We start from the raw sequence: 22,926 nt of genomic DNA on the forward strand, positions 1-22,926 counted from the left end.
CATCAGAGCCAGACCGAGGCCCCTGCGGTGGACAATTGGTTTCGGCACGCTGAGGAAACCTGGGAGGCAGCCCACGTCCACCTTCAGCGTGCCATAAGGCGCCAGAAAATTGGCGCAGACCGTCGCCGCAGTGAGGCCCCAGTGTTCGCACCAGGGGACAGGGTCTGGCTCTCGACCCAAAACCTGCCCCTTCGCCTGCTCTGCCGGAAGCTGGGTCCGCGGTTTGTGGGGCCGTTTAAAGTCCTGAGGAGAATGAACGAGATATGTTATAGGTTACAACTGCCAACTCATTACCGTATTAACCCCTCGTTCCATGTGTCTCTCCTCAGGCCGATGGTGGCTGGCCCGCTCCAGGAGGCTGAAGTGCGTGATGTTCCTCCGCCTCTAGACATCGAGGGGGTTCCGGCGTACTCTGTTCGATCCATTTTGGATTCGAGACGTCGGGCGAGGGGCCTTCAGTACCTCGTGGACTGGGAGGGGTACGGGCCGGAGGAGAGACGCTGGGTTCCGGTGGAGGACGTGTTAGATCCTTCCATGTTATCAGAATTCCACCGTCTCCATCCGGATCGCCCTGCACCTCGCCCTCCGGGCCGTCCCCGAGGCCGGTGTCGACACGCTGCTGGAGCCGCGCTTCGGGGGGGGGGGGGGGGGGGGGTACTGTCACGACTTCTGCCAAAGTCGTTGCCTCTCCTTGTTCGGGCGGTGCTCGGCGTTCGACGTCACCGGTCCTCTAGCCATCATTGATCCATTTTTCATTTTCCATTGGTTTTGTCTTGTCTTCCCACACACCTGTTTTCAATCCCATTCATTACCTTATGTGTATTTAACCCTCTGTTTCCCCTCATGTCTTTGTCAGAGATTGTTTTATTGTCAGTGTAGTTTTATGTTGTGTAGGTGCGCGTTGGGTCCTCGTACCCATGTTTGTTTATGTATGTACCTTTTAGTGTTATGGAGCATGTTTCGTGGACTTTATTAAAAGACTCCATTTTACACTCCGTTTGACTCTCCTGCGCCTGACTTCCCTGCCACCTATACACCTATGCCTGACAAAACTGAATCTAGAAAAACTGCAAAGTAGCTGCACTTTATTTCGTTTTACCATTTTTAAATTGACATTTACTTGTATATATCCATAAAAATTATGACAGCTGATTCACGATTTCGACTGGCTGAGAAACGCTGCCTGTCTGTCTCGGTCTGATTCCCGGCACGCTCATTACTATGGGACAGCTGGAGATCGAATTTGAATATTGGAACAATGTTGCAAATGTTAGAGAGACAGACAGCAAGGTTCATACAAATCTCTGCTGTCGAAAACTAAATGTAAGTCAAAAAGAAATCTGAGATAATGTCTAGATGCTTTTCTAGTGGACATCAAGTTTGTAATTTCTGTGCTGTGCTGATTAGACAGTGGATTGCGCAGTCAGATGGAACAGAGTAAACAGGCATTTTAACGTCATAGATTTAGCCGGTGGTAATTTGTGGATTATAAATTGGGTGGGTCGAGCCCTGAATGCTGATTGGTTGACAGCAGTGGTATATCAGACCGTATACCATGGGTATGACAAAGCATTCATTTTTACTGCTCTAATTACGTTGGTAACCAGTTTGTAATAGCAATAATGCATCTCAGGGGTTTGTGGTATATGGCCAATATACCACGCTAAGGGCTGTGTCCAGGCACTCTGCGAAGCGTATACCACACCCCCTCATGCCTTATTGCTTAAATTGACACTGGCAGAAATGTGGTTTTACCCAATCAGCATTCAGGATTAGATCTACCCATTGTAAAATACACAATAAATACCTTAATAATTGGCCCTACTACATGCCTATGATGTTAATCCTAAAATAATCACATTGATTACAAATATAGAAAACATAACACATTACCTGATATTGAATCGAATTACTTTATTTTAAAGCCTACCTTCCTGCCTTCCAATAAGCGATTCTCGTGTTCTCCACTGTGGGGCGCCAAGAAACATTGGAAGGCTACTGCGTTAAGCATGGTATGAGCAAAAACCGATACGGCGCATCAGTCTGTAGCCAAGCCTACAAATCAGCAAACCCTGCAAGACAGGGTAGAACAGTAAGCAATTGCCTTTGCCCGATGTTTGAATGTTGAATACATTGACAAAAAGTAGGAAGCAATGCAGAGTGCCACATACATGTCACTTTATTCACATGTTTAACTGAACTGTTCATTCTACACACTGGTATATCGAAATTGAATTGAACACAGGAGCTAAATGTGTAGTAAATTAACTATTTGATAGAAATTACAGTAGCGGGCAATACGACTCAGTGGTTAGTTGCAGCATAAATTTCCACAATGTTGTATAATGAAAAACATGGTTCGTTTCAAAATACGTTATGTGTGGGTAAAGACAGCATCAACCTGGGTGAAAGGTGTAAACCTGTAACCGACCTGCGGAGATGGTATCAGATCTTTCTAATCTCGTTTAGGGTCAATGGTCCTCGTGCCCAGTATGTCTACTTTGTGAAATAAATTATCTGTCGCTTGAGGAAGCACTGAAGCAGATACACCTCCTCAGGAGGAGGGATGTTGTTTTTGTAAGCGAAACGCCCATCATTCAAAATGCAAACCAATGAGACTGTGCGTGAGACTGAAACTGTACCCGCGCTGGCACAGTGGGGGATCATGCATGGCCGAGCGAGCGCTGCTCTGACATGGGTTGATTTCTTCATGCTGAACTACACGACTTTCCATCGCTCCTGCTTATATTTGCCTCGTTTCAAGCGACACTTAGAAGTATTTGTGTCCATGCTAAGGATTTTATGAACTCGTTTTTTGCCACGGCACATTTGAACGACCCCGGTTCAAGGAAAGAGCTGCTCCTAGTTCTTCAGCGGTTCTTCAGCCGTGACAATACAGCGACAGCGCCGACGACACGGACACAGCCGCGCGAGTAAAGGGAGATTTGGCACTGCCTGTAGCCGGCTGGTTCTGTGGAGTTAATTATTATTCAAATGTTCTAGAAACATTTCAGAGCATATTTATGCATGGACCACGCTGTTATTAACTTGAAAATCAACAATTCAACGCTGCATAGGCCTATAGTTACAGAAACTATTGGTGCCCAAAGAAGAGTTGATCCGAGAGAATAATTATTCATTTGTGTAGGCTGTGGTAGACCGACGACAGCAGAAAACTATTATAAAGCTAAAAATTCATGTTTATCATATCTGTGACATCCCACATCTTCTGCGGTCGAAGAGGATGCTCTTGTTGCTATGAATACACGACAAAACAATGACTGAAATAGTGTCTTTTAAACGGATCCTCAACTAATTAATAATCAAGACATTTACCCACCAATTGCAATAATTTTTATTCCACAAACTGGCATTGCTTTTTTTTACTGAATGAAAAAACAACTTTTTTACAAATGTCAATTCAAGCCTCAGCACAATAACTGCCTCGTGAAATAATCCAATCAATGCGTTATACTCGAGCAGTCAACTAAGACATAAGGCAATTATAATTTAAAAGCCTTCAGATGTGAATCTAATTTCACTCTGTTCATTTGAAGAATTCTACCGCGCCAGACGCTGCATCGAGAGGGACCTTGACGTGTCCAAGTTCGGGAGCCATGCCGCAGATGGAAATGATCCTATGCGTTTCGCTGGTGTTATGGACGTGTGTCTACGGCCAAGAGCCGGCCTCCAAGGTGGTGTCCGACCGCTATGCGGTCTACTGGAACCGGACCAACCCCAGGTGAGTCTCGTGCGTAACCGCAATGTGTGTCAGGGATGGGCCACGGTCACAAACTTCATGCGGGATCAACTTAATTGATGACATTGGTTGGAGGTGGATGGCCCGCAGACCATATGATATTTGTTACAATGTGAATTTTAAATATTCTGCCCTACTATACTGACCATGATTCACTTGTGTATTAGCCTAAATATACATTTTATTGATGCACATCGGCAATCATTTACAAAGACGAACGTGTATGTTGCGTGACATATATATTATCTACCTCTCATCAATAAGTTTGTTAGATCCTATACTGTAAATACACCAGAATGATTATTAATATTATCCTGGTTCTGCTGGATGCGTCCACATATCTGTTGCCGCGAAAGGCTTTCATTTTAGGTAGGCTTATAATTTAACTAATGGAAAATGATGTGGCTTATCTCTCGAATGAGGGAAATCGGGTGTTAGTTTGATAATTTAAAATATTCTGTGTGTGAGTCGGATTCTTAACGCGTTCACTTTTACTGATTCGGCAGTAGGACAATTATTCTGTAGCAGCAGTAGCTATTGATTTCTGTTACAATTGGCTACGAATGTATCCAAGTGTCTGTTCAACACATCTAAAATGTTGCCTTGAATAAGATTCAATATTTTTCTTTGGAAAAATGATAAGGCGTTTGCATATGACGCACAACAAAAACCCACAACACTTGTACCTTTTTATAACATGTTAAAAGCCTTTCCACATGGTTGTACAATAAAATACAATAAATATTCAGTTAGGTTTCCACCTGCCATTTGTATTTTATTGTAATTGGTCAAAGTTGCCAATTAGTGTGGTCACAATGGTAAAGCAATGGCTGTAATTATCCTCTGTAATGGAATGGTCAGATGTGACTGCTATTTGACAGAGATGCTAATTGTGCAATACTATTCTCAGGTAGCCTACAGCTTTGAATTGACTCCCCAGGTGACTAACTGCTATTCACACTGGATGGCCTGATTCTCAGAAAATAGTTTGTAGTATGAGTGTACCACTTCGTGTCATGCATAACATATCACCTTTGTACCTTATCAGGTTTTTCCTGACATTTACAGTTTCGGGATGACTCCTCAACATTTATGCTTAGGGAGAAGAAACTGGTCCGTTGGGGTGATTTTTGCTTTGCACGGAATCAACAGATGATGCTGTACTTGTTTGTCTTTTTGTGGTAACCCTGAGGCAAAGTGTGTGCAATGAGCTAGTTAGGAGAAGAAAGAGAACGGGTGAGATATTCACGCAAATATGGTGGCATCAAAGGCAAAGCTCTCTGCCTCTCTACCTCTTTTCCTGGAACAGATAACATCTTTGATGCACTCCCATAGTGGCATCAGCTCATTCCAACAGCTCCTGCCAAACCAAAAAAAAAACGAAAAAGCTTTCCAGCTTCCCAAGTCCTGCTCCTCCAAAGCCATGCCCTCCGTCCCGGCTACCCTGCCACCCAACCACATGCTGGGGCAGACAATGGGGGGAACACAGAGGGGTATTTCAGCAGTGCCCAGGCCCAGTGTGGTGCATGCTCCTGTGAGAGACACACACATGCTGAGGTCACAAACTCTGTGGTAATCAAGCAGGCCCTGGGTTAACCATCACATGGCAGCACAGAGGGGACTGTAGTCAGGGTTAAGCCCAGGGCAGAGCCTGCCTCTCCTCTGAGGCTCTGCGACGGCCATGAAACGGCACCCTGCATGGGTTTTGTCTGAGGAGAATAGGGTTCCTCAAGTCAATAAATGACTAACTCTAAATTGACTCTCCTTTTCTCATTCAGGGGCCTAATCCAAACCCAACCCACTGTATAATGTAACCATGCACCATGCTAAGACTCAGGGGCCCCTGACCCTGCCGTTTAATATAACCATGCTCTGTGTTAGACCTTGGGTCCGTGGCCCCTGCTGGGTAATGTAACTATACTCAGCCATCAGAGCCCGAAGCCTGCTGGGGTATAGTCACAACTTCCAGATGAGGTTTTTTTCTGACCACAGTAGAAAAACGGCACCCAACGCGGCAGCCCTGCAGTCCTGCAGTCCATACTCAGCCATTCATGAAATCCCCTACAGGGACTCTGAAATTGAAATAGGAAGTGACTCGTGAAAAATGTAAATGGTGAAGACATTTTCTATTGTTTAAAACTCATGTAGGTTGATGGTGTCATGTTTGTTGCGAGCTTAATAAACGTTGCTCCTATTTCCCTCCCAATATCTCTCAAGAAAAACCTCTCAACATTCTGACGCACTTTGTTGATACACTCCAACAGTGGGAATCAAAAGCAGTGGAACAGTAGTGTAACCATGATAAGGATTCAGTCAAGCTCGGAGGTGCAAATGACTCAATCAGTGACAGTGAGGCGCTCAAGTCATTATAATCACCTTAATTAAAAAAAAATGAAGTGCTTGTTGAGGAGACTTAACATTTCTGAGCTACAATGGATATAGGGTCATTCCATTTGATTTCAATCCACTTTTGACCGCATCCCCTTTGATTTGAATGAAACTTTCAGTGCTTGCCCATGGTGAAAGTGTTATGAAAGTGACTTTTTGGAGATTCAGATTCTCAAAGTTGACAGATTTTGCATACCCCACCATGCCACAAGACATTACTGGAAAAGATTGAAGGTTCAGTTTAATATCATTTAACAGTTTACAAACAGGGTTGTCAAACAATGTAATAATTTATTGAATTAAAAATAAATCAATAATTATTATTATTATTTTTTTACATTTAACGTCAATGATCTAAAAACGTGTCAACTCTGATTATTTACGTTTTCACATATGTTGTACCTTAAAACCTCATTTGCATAATCTGAAGTGCATGCATTGTGCCCGCCATCAGTTGAGACTCAGCATACTCTTGAATACAGGGCGGGTGTCATTTCATTCATAGAAATAGAATTCATAGAATGGACCTGTCCCTTCAGACCACTGATGGCGGGCACAACACAAATACCTCAGATTATGTAAAATAGTGTCTAAACTACATGTGCAAAAATGAAAAAAAAAATTGTTGTTGACCGCGTTTTCAGATAATTGACGTTAAAATTTTAAAAAGTAAAAAAAAATATATATATATAATCACAAAATTATGGAATAGTTTGACAACTGTTTTTGTAAGCATTTAAATGCTATCAAACTCAACCATTTATCTTTTCCAGTGATTAAGACATGGATGTCTCATGGTATGGTGGGGTATGTAAAAGGGGTCAACTTTGGGCACCTATATCTCCTGAATGTTTTGGCATTCAGATCCAAAAAGTCACTTGATGACCACTTCTACCATGGACAAATATGTATGGAAAGTTTCATTCAAATCAAAAGGGGTGCAGTCAAAAAGGGATTGAAATAAAATGGAATAACCCTATATTATAATAAGTCCGAGTGTTTTGTTTGACTCGTTAGTGACACATTTTAAGAGAGCATCATTTTTAAGTGCCCGTCTTATAGGAATGTGCTATATTGGTAGTAATTAGCTATAGAATTTGCTCGGGCACAAATAAAAATGTCTTGTAAAGATTGGAGGAGAAGGGCTGTTTTTGGATGGCTGTTGGTTAACATACATGCGGGAATGATGTGTAAACATGGTGGAGGGGCTAGTCATGCATTTTTTTCAGTAATACTGTGTTAATACATGTGTAATTAAAAACACAATTTGTAAGTAAAGTTAACGATTAGATTATTGCCCATTGATGAGTTAGCATTAGAGAAATCCCCACCGGCCTGTATTTAGTTTGATAGTTGCTTAATTAAAACCGTCAGGCTCCATATGGGACACATGCAATCATTGCTGTGGCAAGGTGTTTATTTGTTGCTAATAGGTGGGATCAGTGGAGAATCATTCCTGAGTCCCTAATCTTCCTGCTGTTTGTGTCTCCGATGCCATGGAAACTGATACTCTTCCTCATCAAAGAGGCTCATTGGGTGGGACTAACGACCTGACAGCTGGGGAGAGGGATTTCAGCATTCTACAAGAGCACTGTCACCCTCGGGACTGCAGTTTAAGCTTTGTTAATGCCCCTCAAATCTTTCTACAACAGATGTGACATATTTATCGAAGACAATCAAACTACTTTTTCGTCTGTCTTCCGGTTCCACTACTTTGGTATACTTTGATTTGATTCTGCAGTCCTTGTGAGGACACCTAAGAAATGTGAAAATTACTCAGTGGCTTCTCTTTCCACCTCATAACATCCTTGCCCTTACAGACACAGATAGTTCTCCTCTCAGCGAAATGACCTTGGCTGTTTGCTTTCTCTATTCTGGCAACATTTTTAATCTCCACTTAAGAAACAATACACCACTTTCCAGTTTGTGACAAGTTGATGTTGTGATAGTTTCCCAGTGGCATTGTGAGTTTGCTCCGTTTGCGTTTTTCAGAGTGTTGACCTTTGTTTTCCCCCTCAGCCTTTTCCCGGCTCCCTGCTGCTGGGTTCCGCTTGGGTACAAAACGGAAACAAAAAGCAGCTACGTCCAAATATTGACTGGGTCTCAGGACCGCAACCCTCTCCCAGCCCCAGCCCAGACCGCGTGAAAGGACACTATTGTTCCTGTCGTACTCAGCGGTCTTTTAACTATGCATGCTCTTAAAGCGAGACAGGCATATCGGGAGAGTTGGAGGAGAGGGGAGTGGGAGAGAGAAAGGTAGTTGTGGCAAGGCTCTTGTGAGGGCGAGTACGTAAGGAGGCGAAGGGGAAGGGGCACACAACGGGAGCGAGACACAGTCCACAGGGGTAACAGAAGCTTCCGGAGATGGGACACAGGGTTACCCGGGGAAATAGTGGCCATGCCATGGGCCCCCTGCATGAGGTCAAAACCGGTATTTCCACACCTGCCCTTACTTAGCCTGTGGATGGAGCCGCATGCTGCAGCCATCCTCTCAGGGAACTCTAGGCGTCAGAGAGTGTGGTTATTTGTCCTGGCCCTCAAAGAAGGGGAAAATTGTCCTGTGGAGAAAGTAGTCTGTCCCACTGCTCTGTGACCCTGCACACAGAGAAAGGTGCCTTGGCCCTGTCAGTCTCTTCAAACTAACAAGGCTGCCACTGCTTGACTAACGGGGACTAAAAAGAGGGTGTTTTAAGTGGGTGTCTTGTTGGTGAACATATATTGTATTAACTGTGTGTAAGTAGGGATTTCTCTGTTACCTTACAGGAATATTCAATATTCAGAGCACCACACAATTAATCCCTTTTTGGATAGAATGTCTTTGCCATGCTCTTTCTATTAAACTTTGTGCAGATCACATTCTCAGCAACTTCCGTAAACTTGTTTTCAGTCAATTTTCCGATCGGTGGTATAGCTCGGCAAGTCGGCATCAGCCATTTATTATGCGCGGGCCAGTCAGTGGATTAGAGCCAACCCTCCAGCCCCTAATCTCCAAGTCTCACTTCAGCGCTCCCAAGGTTCATTTTTCTGCTGTTTCTTAAGGTTTAAGTCTCGGCGGGGCTTTTTGTGTGCTGTTTAAATGTGAGTGGTGAAATGGCGTCCACTGTGTCTTTGTAGGCACCAGTGAGGGTATTAGCAGAGAGGCTCTAAGGGGCTTAAGAGGTCAGCCTCCCTTTGTGTGGAGACACAAAACACTTCCTGTGGGACCCTTCACCCCACTCTGTTCTTCCCCCAGAAAGCCAGGGCCTGCCTGACCATTCACATTAATCAGGCACAGCCCCTAATGACTGCAGTAAAGCCTCTGGAACTGCCACTTGAAGGCCCTAAAGCCTCCTGACAGACAGTGTAGTGGTGTGCGGGGAAGGCTCCTGTATTGACGGCCTCTGTGCAGTAGAGTGGTGAGTGGCTATCCGAGCTTCCTTTTACAGTACGCTTTAGCAGAACAAGCCCACAATGAAAGAGGACTATGTACAGTAGGCAAAGGCCAAGGTAATGAAAATGGACATTTTGCACTGCAGACTTTAAATGGATCAAGTAAATGGAGAGAACAAATTGTCTCAGTGCAAATCAGGGGAGAGATGGGGAGAGAGAGAGAGAAAGTCAGAACGAGAACTGGAAGGATCTCATTTCCCTCTGTCGACCATAGCTGAGCTCTCTGCAGCTGGAGGGCTAGAGCAAGGGTGTCAAACTCGTTTCGCCCAGGGCTGCGTTCGGTCTTCAATGTGTTATACTTCCTCACCGTTAAAAATATATGTCAAAAATAGTCCTCTATTCATCGTTTTTGGAACTTTTGATGCTCCCTGACTGTCGTTCATTCTGGTGATTATTAGCGAGCTGGCAAGAACTGTATGGGACTGTATGTACGTAGGTCCATTATCACTTCTAATGGACCTAACATTTTCTACTACCTCGTGGGTTCGTTCTGGCCTGCGGGCCGTATGTTTAACACCCCTGGCCTAAAGCCTGGTTATTTACAGAGGATTGGCTCGTCCTCTGTCTTTAGTAATTAGTCATGATTGCTGTTCATAGTGCTCAGTCTGAGATAGCTCCAGAAGGGTGTGGTCTTGACAGTTTGGCTGTTTTATTGTTGCTAACTGGAATTCCACCAGTGCTACTCTCTGGTCTATGGCACACAGACCTGGCATGCTTGTGGCTCCCACCAGGCACATTGGCACAGGGTGCTGTGTTTTACAGACCTTACTATATACTATTCCAAATGAATCCAAATTGGCCGGAAAGTATGCACGATATAAAACAAATGTGATTACAGCCAAGCATCCGTGTAATGCTTCGGGAACTTTATTTGGGTCAATGTGGCTTTTGAAATGAAAGAAAAAGCAAATATCCCTCTCCAAGAGGCAAAGTTTCCTAATTTCATTGGTGACTAACTTTCAAGGTCTTGTTTTCTTTTGGGGGGGGGGGGGGATTAAGACATTTTGCTTCTACAGAATTTCTTCTGTGATTGCATCAGACTTAAAGACAAACAGGGTAGATGAAGTGTGTAGTATTATTTTTTTCACCCCATTGTATTGGCTGATTAGATCAGATTGAATTACTGATACACTCTGAAAACGGAATTGGCCTACATTTTTTAATGGTTGAATGTACTGTGCTCCTCCTTTCTTATTCATTTGGTTCAAGTGAAGTAAATATTACATTTGTCTGATGAAACTTTGTTTTATCTGATGAAAGCTCATTACTTTTCATAGCATGTTAAGAGAAGTCTTATATACTGGATTAGCTTAGTCTATGCAATGAACTTTGGCATAGTTGTGGCGTTTCAGGCACCCGTGGACAGATTAGGTAAAGGGCATTGATAATGTGATTTCTGAGTAAATATTTAAAAAAGTGACATTTAGATATCTGGGAAGAACAGTGTTCTTTTCATTAACTTGATGTGACTTTTCAGGGCCTTTAGTGTGGCTTTCTGGCCCATGGAGACAGAGAGTATGTCCTCCTGTTGTCTTTGAGCATGCTCAGTGCTTTGGAACCCATGAAATATTTAAAAGCTGTTTGCGATCTCACAGTAGAGCCTGGACAGCAAACCTTCACACGCAACCAGAAGAAATCCAGGTCAGGACCGCCATGACTTTAATGCAGGGGTCGACATTTTGTCTCACTTCATAATACATACATGTTTTCTCACTCACCCCATGTTTCTTTGATGTTAAGAGACTTCGATGAAATCATATGAGTTTATCATCACCCCAAGTTTAGCACTGTTGATTGAAATCTCAGACTGCTAGGATTTGTTCTGTCTTCATAGGTGTCTCTCTCTCCTCTTTGCCTGACTCCCAGCTGTGTCTTGTGACGGGGAGGGAAGCAGAGACCGCCATTTCCCTCCAAATTCGACTCCATTTTGTTTTCAAGAAATAAAGTCGGGTTGAGAATCCTGGGAGCCTTACTGAACAGGCTCCGCCCCTTGTTTAATTCAACATGAAGATCCTTAGGAGACAACGAACAGCTTTAGATATGATTAACCACATTTTTTTGATTGTGATTTTAATGCATTTCTCCAAAAGCATGTACAACGTTAGTTTAGACTGAAAACAATGGTAGAAGCAACATAGTCATGGCTTGGCTGTGTTTGTGTCATAGCCATGATGCGTTTGTTCCCTAGCCGAGCTTAGCATAGCTGTATCTGTGCCTTGGTTGCCGGTACCCTAGCTGAGCCGCCGGCCTGGCACCCGTATCACTCCTCACGGCAACACAGTGGGAACAAGCAGGCAGATGCTCGCAGGGCCCGGGCTGATGATCTCCCTTTATGTCTTGGCTCCGCCAGGTCCCTCAGTTATTCTAGTGCATAATTGATGGCGGAGTTAGAATAGCAGAAGTAATGCGATGAGAGGGTGCAGCCAGGCGGAGCGAGGGATCGCGTGCGTGCGACTGCAAACATTGGAGGGGACGACGAGAGGACATCTGGAGTAACAGGTCCCCGTCCTCTGGTGCGTGGAGCTCGACACAGAATGTCACCCTCCCAGCCAATCACAGCTCAACATCTTCCCACCAATAAGAAGTCTTCGCCGAAGCAGAATACTACGTTCCCCGTGAATCAGACAACCGACCGCAGTTAGCAGTCTGTAGTCTGCAGATGATATGCTAAGTTTGTCATAGGTTTTATTAGCCTTTTCTCATATTAAATGAAACTGAAATAGAGAATGAGTAGCATTACGCTTTTACATTACATTGATTATAATTGAAGTCATTTGGCATTTTACTGGTCATGTGAATGAGCCTGGATTGTGGTGTTTATGGGTTCATTGCGTCACAAGGCATTGTCTCCACCATCTTTGTTGCTTTATCATGCATTAGATGTAGCAGAGATTGGCTGTGCTGGATCTCTAGTGACAGGGTGTATATCACACCTAGACAAGTCACTACAAAGAGACACTAATGGCCAAATAACCCTCCGTTGTCTACTAAACAAAGAGGCCAGGTCACAGATAACCTGTCCTGTCCCACTTTGAAGCAGTCGACTACCTTTCTCAACAAAAAACTGCAATAAAAGCTGCAGGACTTCCCCTGAAACCCATCTGAAATACCTGTGTTCCTGGTTACGATGCTGCGATCAGAGCTTGAAACCACTCAGTATCATTCCCAGTAGTATTATAGTACTGTGGGACAGACGAGGGACCAGATGTACTGGATAGATGTGAGACAATAACAACTATATAAGATTTTTTTTTAAGTTAAATAAAAAATAACGGAAAATTGTTTCAATGTAAGTCAGCCCAGCACTAAAATATATCAACGAAAATTGCTTAATTTTCAATTGATAAATTAACGTCTTTTAAATTTTTTAAAGAAAACCTTTAGTTGTTAGAAATAGATAGCAATTTATTTTCCATCGTTATATCATTTGAATACGACCAACAGTCATCTTATAAAGTGATGATATTTTAGTTGTACTAATTAAAACCTAACATCTATTTCATGGAATCAATCTATCAGACCAAGCAATGTACTGTATATTTATTACTATATATTTGTAAGAATCAAGATTCTCAAGGGATTGTATATTATAGCAGCTTATTAGAGAAGAAAATATTTTTTATATTTCAGTTATAAACTCTGAGCCATGCTATGATTTGGCCAGTTACAGTATTCCATAATAACTCAATGGGCAGGTCTGTCTGGAGAAAGAAATATTACCGCTCTGCTATAAAGACTTCCTAAGCAGTGAGCACACTCAAGGAACAAGTAAAACATATTTATGAGCAGGACTTTATGATCTTAATGACCAAAGCCCAGGCCCTTTAAGTGCACTTCTGGGCAGAGATGTTTTAGGGCCAGACATGGAACCAGCCAGGTAGTGCTCATACAGAGGCACTACTGGTAATATTTACTGGAATTTATTATTTTCATATGTTCATCCTCACATGGTGACGAAAACAGTTGTAAATTGTCACATATAATATGCTACTGCAATATCAGTGTTTTTACTCGCTAGGGCATTTGTTTGTAGCCTATGTTTAAGAGCAAAAACGAAATCAAGGCATTCACTAAAGTGAAGCAAAAATATATATATATATATTGGACTGTGCTAGCTATATTTCAACAATTACATTACTCCAAAATTGAAGTACAATATTTTATTATAAGACAACGGATTTAGAAAGATATAAAGACAACTTTTAAGCAAATAAATAAAATATCGGCAACTATTTTTTAGGTAGATGAGAAAGATATATATTTTTTTAAACTAAAAAACTAAACATTTTCATAAGAGTCTTGTGGTGGGTATAAATCAAATAAAATGTACAATGAACTTCTGACAAAATTGATCAACAACTGGAAAATACCAAATAATTACATTTGAATTGTTTGAAATAAAATCAAGTATTTTCATTTTGATCCTTGTGCTGAGTTAGTTATTTCATAAGTTAATAACTTATGTAAAGGAGGCCCTAACCATATTTTATGGAATGAGTAAATAACACAGTCAGGTGAATGGTGCTTTCTAGATATAATGGTTATTTATCTCTCAGTCTAAGGGAAAAGTGCAGTTGTATTTAGGAAGCTGGCATTTCAGTGCTTGGATGGACCTTTGATCCAACCATGGGTGTTTCGTGACGGCTTCCAAATCTGTCACTACTCCTCTGTTTCACCTATTGGAGCATATCGAATGATTAAAGACGGGGGAAAAAGAGAATTGATTGAAAAAAAGCCTCTGGTCTGTTAGGTTCTGAAGTCTTGTGACTGCTACTTTGGGCAATGCAGAAGTTCTGTTAGTGAGGTCAGTCACACGCTACACAGGGGGCCAAAGGAGTCCACCGGCTAACACATCACACACGTTTAACAACCACCAACCAAGCTACCATAGTATGACGGAGGCAGGCTCATTGGACATTTTGCCCAGCAACATGATAGGAAATATGGTGGTCTGAGCTAATATTGCTGCTTACAATTCTCCTTTTCTATTGGTTAAAAATTGACCATGTGCAACTGGATTTTGCCCCAATTGTTTCTGGAAAATATTGAAATAACTGATAATTCTGATAAAACTTTTAAGTAAACTCAAGGCTTCATTTAATAGATCTATATCATTGTGTTAATCATTTTGGCGTTCAGTTTCAGCTGGCAGTGTGGCTCACAGTGCTTGCCTGTGCTGGTCTAATGATCTCCTGCATTTGGTAGCTTTGTTCCTGTTATTTAAATCCCAGAGTATTTTGAATTACAAATCCTCTAGGCTAGTGTAAGGGATAGGAATTATGCAAATCGAAGCCCAAAGACAATGGAAGCGAGGTGTGATCAGTCAAGAACTCACCAATAAGGATTAAGCCAGAACCTGTGGCAACCAATGAGGCATAGAGCAGCTGCGTTTTCATTGGGAGATCAGCACTGATAACCAAAAGTGTGGCAGATACACCATGTGGAAATCGTATTCCATCTGTACCCATGCCTAAAGGGAGGCCATTAATGCACTGTTGGATTTATGCTGTGTGGCAGTGCTAGTTTATTTTGGGGCATATAGCCACTGAAAAGCACAGAGCAATCATTTTAAAACAGTATCCATAACACATACACACGCACACGCACACGCACACGCACACGCACACACACACACACACACACACACACACACACACACACACACACACACACACACACACACACACACACACACACACACACACACACACACACACACACACACACACACACACACACACACACGGGTGCCTTCCTTTTAGCCCAAGACATCTGAAGTAAATGTGAGAAGGTTATAACCACCCGTCTCTCTCTCGCTCTGTTCCTCACTTTCTTTCTCTCTTACCCTTTTTCTTGAGAATGATTTATCTGTATCCCTGTCTCTCCACATCTCTCTCTCTCTCTGCTTTCCTTTTTCTGTCTCTCCCTCTCTAACCCCTCTCCCTCCCTCCCTGCCCTGGTGTCCAGACGTCTGTCACATATGCTGACTCCCAGTCCTGGGCTGATATCAGATATGAGGAGAGGGACTTCACAGCCTTTCACTCCTCCCCTTCCCCCTTCCCCCACCCCTCAACCCTCCACCTCCGACCCAGCTGACTCCCCCATACTGGAACGGCTAAAGTTTACCTCTGATGTCATTTCCTCCCCTCTTGGCGTGACTCCACAGGACTGATACTATGCATCGTATCGTATGGATCTTTAGTAGGCGTTTTCCCAAGTTGTATACCGTACTCTTTCCTCGGCGTCTGTTAATGGATGTGAATGTGTCATTAGATATGACTGCATATAGCAGATGCTTGTTGTTTTTTTATCAGTATCTGGGCTGTGTGTACAGCTTGATGTGTGGTACCACAGTAAGCAGCAGGGTGTGATGTTCACTGTTTGTGGGCCTCGTATTGTGCTCAGTGCTCATGGCTGTTACAGATGCTCTTCAGATGATTGTGTGGCACTGCATGATTTTAATTTGAAACCACACTCTGGCCCAGACAGACACTCTCATCTAATCTGGTGTGGAAATGAGTCTGCAGGCTGTGTGGAGACAGAGGTCTTAAAACACACACACACACACACACACACTCACACAACTGACAAGCACATCATGCCATGCATTACTTTATCCCCCTGTAAATAAGCGTTTTGACCAGAGTTTGTGATTAATGAACGTCGATAGCCATGAGTAAAGTGCAGTTTAAATGTTAACAGTGTCCTCATCTGTTTGTATTGCCCCACATGTAACACAATTCTCAGATCTGCAGTAGCCACATTATCTCCCCACATCCCTCACATCTTAGATGGAGAAATGCGCTTTAGCGTACCCCGACTCCCGGTCCCTCCCCACCAATGTCTTCCTGCAGCCTTTTGTTACGGTTCAGAATGGAGTTGACGCGTGTGAAAGCGAACGTGTTATCCCCAGCCCAAAGGTTCATTATCCGCTGCTGTTCTCACGGGGAGATAGAAAAATCACTTCTTTGTGAAGAGGAGGAAAGAGCTTCCCCCTGACCTCATGGCTGTGGTGTAATGTCAGGGGGTTGAGGTTGGCTGCTGGGGTGTAGCCACACCCACTGGGCTGATGAACTGTGGAACCCTCCCTGAGCTTGTCTTTCCCACTAGGGGAGAATCTCTGTTGCATACTCCTCAAGTCCTCTCACCTCACCTCCTTCTCAAAACCAATTGGATGAGAAAGACAGAGGTCCTGCCCCTCTAACCTCCTCCAATGGGTTTTGAGAAGGAGGTGAGGAGAGAGGACGCGAGAAGTATGCAATTGAGATTCTCCCCAGTATTACAGATGATAGCCAGGGCCCCTGCTGGTGAGACTTGGCTATGGAAACTTAGAGAACTGACTATGTGCAAGTGCTGCTTTTCACACTGTATCATTTATCATCCCTCTGCAAATTATGTGTCACAAACTGAGACTGAATACATCCCTTTCCTCTACAAACTGATCTCAGATTAACCCAGCTCATTATGAGAACTGCTCGTACCCCCTGTACAGCAGAGGACTGTACTGCAGCAGCATGGCTAGCCTTCCTTCCACAGCTCTCCAATTAGAGAGCTCACAAACAGATGACATAATGGCCCAGAAGAGCCTGCTGTCTTTCAGGTGCAAATTGAAACAGTGTGTGTTTGCCAGCGAGCTCATCCCAGCTAGCGAACGCTAATACTCTCTCTCTGGCCACATTCCATCCTCCCGCCAAGCCCAGGGACGTCACTCACATCCCAAAGCACTGTGATGGTGTTTTAAGAGTAAATATGCAAACTGTGTGATATCCAATAGGCTATCAGATGTAATTATGACACCAGTCTGCTGAAGCATCACACCCCTGGGGCTGGTCAGAGCACTGAGCAGTAGTCCACCCTTCCCCCATGACAACTATGTCTCGTTAGCAAGAAATGTGAAAATAGCAGCACTTTACAGAACTAAACCTCCATGGGAAAAGCTGGTTCTATGGGGAGAGAACTGTTAATGGATTAAGTGGCTGCTACTTTTCCCAGTGAGGGGCTGTTTTCCCAGTGTAGGCCCTTACTGTTCATTCACATATGGCCCTCCGTACTGGGGACGCTAATAGGCATGGCTAGCGTAGCCACTCAGCTTTTGACCCAGTTCCCTGGCCCTAACTTCCAGCTTTCCCCCTTGCTCTATTCATCTCCGCGGCCCGGCATTCTTGTAAAAAAAAGAAAAGTGTGTTCACTTTGGCGGCCGATGAAAGAAACCTGGGAACACGGGACTTAAATCACTTAATGAGCGGAGACAAGCAGTGCTTTTGTCCAAGTTGTACTTGAGCTGCGTCCAGCCAAAGGCCTATAACGGGGTCTGACACCTTTTCTCAGTGGCACGGCCTGTATGTTTCAGCACATCACCAAGGGGCTACAATCCCCACTCCAATGTATGTACGTTTACACTGTAAAACATCACAGCATTTATTTGGATTTCTAAGCCATATCACTCTGTTTATTTAGCTGGGACATTCCTTCGTTTTAGGAGCGGCAGCAGGAGTGCATTTCTCGGCAGGAAGGAACCCACAGGAAGTCTGAACCACTGTAAGGGCAGGGCAGGGTCGCTCCCTGTGGGCTTGTGGCTTTGCTGGGGAGTATGAATGATTGGGATCGGAGGCCAGAAAGGCACGTAGCAGAGCCACAACCGCTCCACCCCAGCCCCGTGTGACTTCCAGCCAGTCCCAACTGTTTCACACGGAAGGAAAACCACTCTCACTCTCCTTTTTCCTCACTTTCTCCTTTTATCACTACTGCCCTGCCCTATCTTCCTCTCACCCTCATTCCGTAGATTCTTCTTCCTTGCCTCTTTCTCTCTCTCTCTCTCTCTCTCTCTCTCTCTCTCTCTCTCTCTCTCTCTCTCTCTCGTCAGTCCTGCTTTCTCACTTTCTTAATCCTCCTTATTCCTCCTTTCATCTTTCTAGTTCAATATTTCACTCATTCTCTCCATCTCAACCCAATCCCCATCACTCACCCCTTTCTTCTCTCTGAAATCCCGTCATCCTGCTCTGTTAGTTTGTCCATCTCAGAACTAGGACCGATGCTCACAGATGACATTTGTGCAGAGCTTCAGTAATACACACACACAGGCAGATGAGGTGTAAATATCTTCAGCGGGGGGTGTGTAATTGGAAAGGTTCACTTTAATTATGGAATGTCATTCAAGTTTTTAGCTGCTTGCCAAATCTGGGCCCAACGTGTAAATTAGTTTCCTGATGAGCAAGGGATTTTAAAAGGCCAGTTCTTGCACTGGGGGATGGAAGAGCCGGAATGGCATTACACAAACCATTAACATATCAGCTGTAAACAGTTGTCACTGAAAAGCCGCTGTGTGTGTTTGTTGGTGTGTGTCTGCGTGTGTGTGTGGGTCCTCAACATAAGCTCATCCTAGTCATGGTGCTCAGTAAATGCCACATGATGCTGTTTTTACTAGCCCAGTTTCTTTTGCTTCCCTTTGAAATAACACAAACAGCCACCCATTGACAACCAAAACAGGTCAAAAACCCTATTAGGATGCAGAACACCTCCTTAGGCAAATATGGATTTGTCTTTGTGCAAATGTATAAAGAATGAACAGTGTGTAGTTTGCTTTGCGACCTTGCTTTGTATGGGTTTGAATGGCCTGCGACATGGCCCAGTAAACCCTGAGAAACACGCAACATGAAAGGCTTCGTCTTTACACCAAGGAAATTATCGTGACACCTAATCACAAAAAGAGAGAGGGAAAAAAAATCCCACAGGAGCCCACAGCAATCTCCCCGGGTTATCTTGAGGAAGCGTGACCTTTGTGACATTGATAGGATTTCACACACACACACACACACACACACACACACACACACACACACACACACACACACACACACACACACACACACACACACACACACACACACACACACACACACACACACACTTTCATTAGCCCTCTGTGGTGTGTATCTCTTGTGCTTGGCTTTGTAGAGGTGGGGGAGATGGATGCCTTTTCTCAGCTTTCTCTCTTTGTTGTCCTCAGTCTTCCTTAATGGTCCTTTAAGAGAGTGAAACTGATGGAAAACTGACCTTAGATCAGTAGCTAACATAAAGCCATCTCCTTGAGCCAAACTTCTCTTTATTATCACCCAGTATTTTATACACCCAATAAAAAACGTATAAAATGTGTTTTGCGTTTACCTTGAAATATTTGCAGACTGGTCAAATTCAGCGAAGCAGCCATTTGAAAAGAGGCATGCCTGTCGGCAGTTGGCTGGATTGGGACCAGTGAAACCAGTCTGCACTCCTCCACTCTCTCGCTCTGTGTCTCTTTCTCTCCCCCAGTCAGTCTCTCCATTCCTCTTGACAGGCCTTTCTCATGTCAGGCCAAACATGTGCTTTTCCTTAATGCTGGCGCACTGATAACCCAGGGTACCTAGTGCTGGAGGCTCACAGACAGCTATTTTCCATGAGCAGTAAATAAAATAAACAGTTGGCTATTTTTTTTGGGGGGGGGGGTGTAAGGCCAGATGGATGAGGTGTTTTAAATCAGCGGAGCTCCGAGGCTGAGCAGGGCCCCGCTGAATGTTCTCTGCACCCCTAGTGGACGGACGTTACCTCAGGAGGGAGATGAGGAGAGGAGAGGAGAGGAGGATAGGAACTCACCCCATATTTCTATCTACGCGTATATGTCTCTTTCTTTCTTGTTCCCAAGATCTTTTCATCTCGATTTTGTCTGTGGAAACAAACACATTCATTATTAGCTGCCCGAATCATCCACAGTGAAAAGAGTCTGAGCTTTCCAAATCCAGACTCCATCCTTTATCAACGTGTCTCTCCATCCAAGCTGTTCACTGTGTGAGTTTCTGATCTAAGATGATCTAAGTCTGATGTGTAATCCCAGCCACCTGGGTGTGTGATGGAACAGTATGAGCTTATCACAACCATCAGCCTCGTCTGGTTAACAGATACAGAAATACAGCTGGGAGGGTGTCACTCAACACACAGTCTTGTATACACAGATGAGCATGAGTATTTCTGTGTGTGTGTATATGTGTGCGTGTGTGTGTGTTGGTGAGTGTATGTTTGCCATACTAGTAGAGCATAATTTAGAAATGTTTGTCAGAGCGTATCAGTGTCAGATTTGTAGGTCAGCAGTGATGTCATCAGGCCGTGATCTGCTGACCACTCCCCTTTGGCAGTGGGCCAGGTCCTGAACGTCATTCACGTCATTGGCCCCTCTGGCCCCTCTCTTTGAGAGAATGTCACTCGCCGAACAAAACCAGCAACGCTTGTTCATAACACGCCTGTCAACCCCCAAACAAAACCCAGCATCAGCCTTTCACACTGTGACAGTCATCTCCTCAAACAAGTCCAGCCCCTCTCTCTTCCCCCCTCTCTATGTAGTGTAGTATTTAGGGGGCAGAGTACCACTCACATTAGATCAAAGGGGGTATCAGATACATGGCAGCGGTCCCGACCCTGATACCAGCGTCTCCTGTGTAGTGTACGAGGTGGCTATGAAAAGCCCATTGTGCCCCTGCAAGCATGGTGTGGAGATAATTAGTGTGTACACCACCATGTCGGTCCTGGTGTGATCTCCCTGCTGGTCTCTTTGCGCCCGGCCTTTTGTGAGTCGTGCGAGAACTGGGAAGAGTCGGGGGCTCTGTATAGTTGTGCTATCAGAGACCGAGATCAGCGTTCCTGTCTGTCTCGTCTTCTTCTCACGGCCAGATCAGCGTCTCACAGCCCTTCTGATTTACAGTTTAGTGGGCCGGTGGCTCCAGGATCGGGTGGCACTGCCCCTGTGTGTGCCAGGGAATTCTTAGGTGTTAGGTTCACTAATGTTGTTGCTTTATGCCCTTAAGAACTGGCCTGGTGCCAGGTTTATTGTTGAATCTCAGAATGAAGGAGGTTGGGGTGTCACGTTCTGACCTTAGTTCCTTTGTTTTGTCTTTGTTTTAGTATGGTCAGGGTGTGAGTTGGGGTGGGCAGTCTATGTTCTTTTTTCTATAATTTGGGATTTCTGTGTTTGGCCTGGTATGGTTCTCAATCAGAGGCAGCTGTCAATCGTTCTCCCTGATTTAGAACCATACTTAGGTAACCTGGTTTCACCTTTGAGTTGTGGGTGATTCTTTTCTGTTTTGTGTCTGCAGCAGACAGAACTGTTTCGGTTTCATTTCGTTCTCTTTGTTGTTTTATTCTTTAGTGTTCTGAGTTATAATAAATATCATGAACACTTACCACGCTGCGCATTGGTCCTCCGATCCTTCCTACTACTCCTCCTCGTCAGAGGTGCTGTAAAACCATATATACAGAGTCTTCAGAAAGGATTCACACCCTTTGACTTTTTCCACATTTTGCTGTGTTACAGGCTGATTAAAAATGGATTAAATTGAGATGTTTTGTCACTGGCCTACACACAATACTCCATAATGTTGAAGTGGAATTATGTTTCTATATTTTTGACAAATTAATTCAAATGAAAAGCTGAAATGTCTTGAGTCAATAAGTATTCAACCTCTTTGTTATGGCCTAAATAAGTTCAGGAGTAAAAATGTGCATAACAAGTCACATAATAAGTTGCATGGACTCACTCTGTCTGCAATAATAGTGTTTAACATGATTTCGGAATGACTACCTCATCTCTGTACCCCACATATACAATTATCTGTAAGGTCCCTCAGCCAAGCAGTGAATTTCAAACACAGATTCAACCATAAAGACCAGAGAGGTTTTCCAATGCCTCGCATAGATTGGTAAGCAGACATTGAATATTCATTTGAGCATGGTGAAGTTATTAATAACACATTGAATGGTGTATCAATACACCCAATCAAAGATACAGGCGTCCTTTCTAACTCAGTTGCTGGAGAGGAAGGGAACCGTTCAAGGATTTCACCATGAGGCCAATGGTGACTTTTAAACAGATACATAGTTTAATGGCTGTGATATGAGAAAACTGAGGAGGGATCAACAACATTGTAGTTACTCCACAATACTAACCTAATTGACAGAGTGAAAAGAAGTAAGCCTGTACAGATTACAAATATTCCAAAACATGCATCCTGTTTGCAACAAGGCACTAATGTAATACTGCAAAGAATGTGGCAGAGCAATTCACTTTTTTTCCTGAACACACAGTGTTATGTTTGAGGCAAATCCAATACAACACATTACTGAGTATCACTCTCCATATTTTCAAGCATAGTGGTGGCTGCATCATGTTATGGGTGTGCTTGTAATCGTTAAAGACTGGGGAGTTTTTCAGGATAAAAATAAACTAAATAGAACTAAGCACATGTAAAATCCTAGAATAAAACCTGGTTCAGTCTGCTCTCCACCATACACTGGGAGATGAATTCACCTTCAACAGGACAATATAA

At 43.7% G+C, this 22,926-nt stretch overlaps 1 protein-coding gene across 2 annotated transcripts in view; it reads left to right on the forward strand.

The window, feature by feature from the left end:
• Positions 1-2,663: 2,663 nt before the first annotated feature.
• The window catches only part of LOC135544500 (ephrin-A5-like), a 49,832-nt gene continuing 29,569 nt past the window's right edge, over positions 2,664-22,926 (forward strand). For both annotated transcript variants that reach the window (XM_064972158.1, XM_064972159.1), the window contains exon 1: positions 2,664-3,742. In XM_064972158.1, coding sequence (XP_064828230.1) covers positions 3,618-3,742 — 125 coding nt within the window. In that variant the 5' untranslated portion in view covers positions 2,664-3,617. The remainder of the gene's footprint in view (positions 3,743-22,926) is intronic.

Source organism: Oncorhynchus masou, chromosome 8 (genome assembly GCF_036934945.1).
Source record: "Oncorhynchus masou masou isolate Uvic2021 chromosome 8, UVic_Omas_1.1, whole genome shotgun sequence".
NCBI lineage: Eukaryota > Metazoa > Chordata > Actinopteri > Salmoniformes > Salmonidae > Oncorhynchus > Oncorhynchus masou.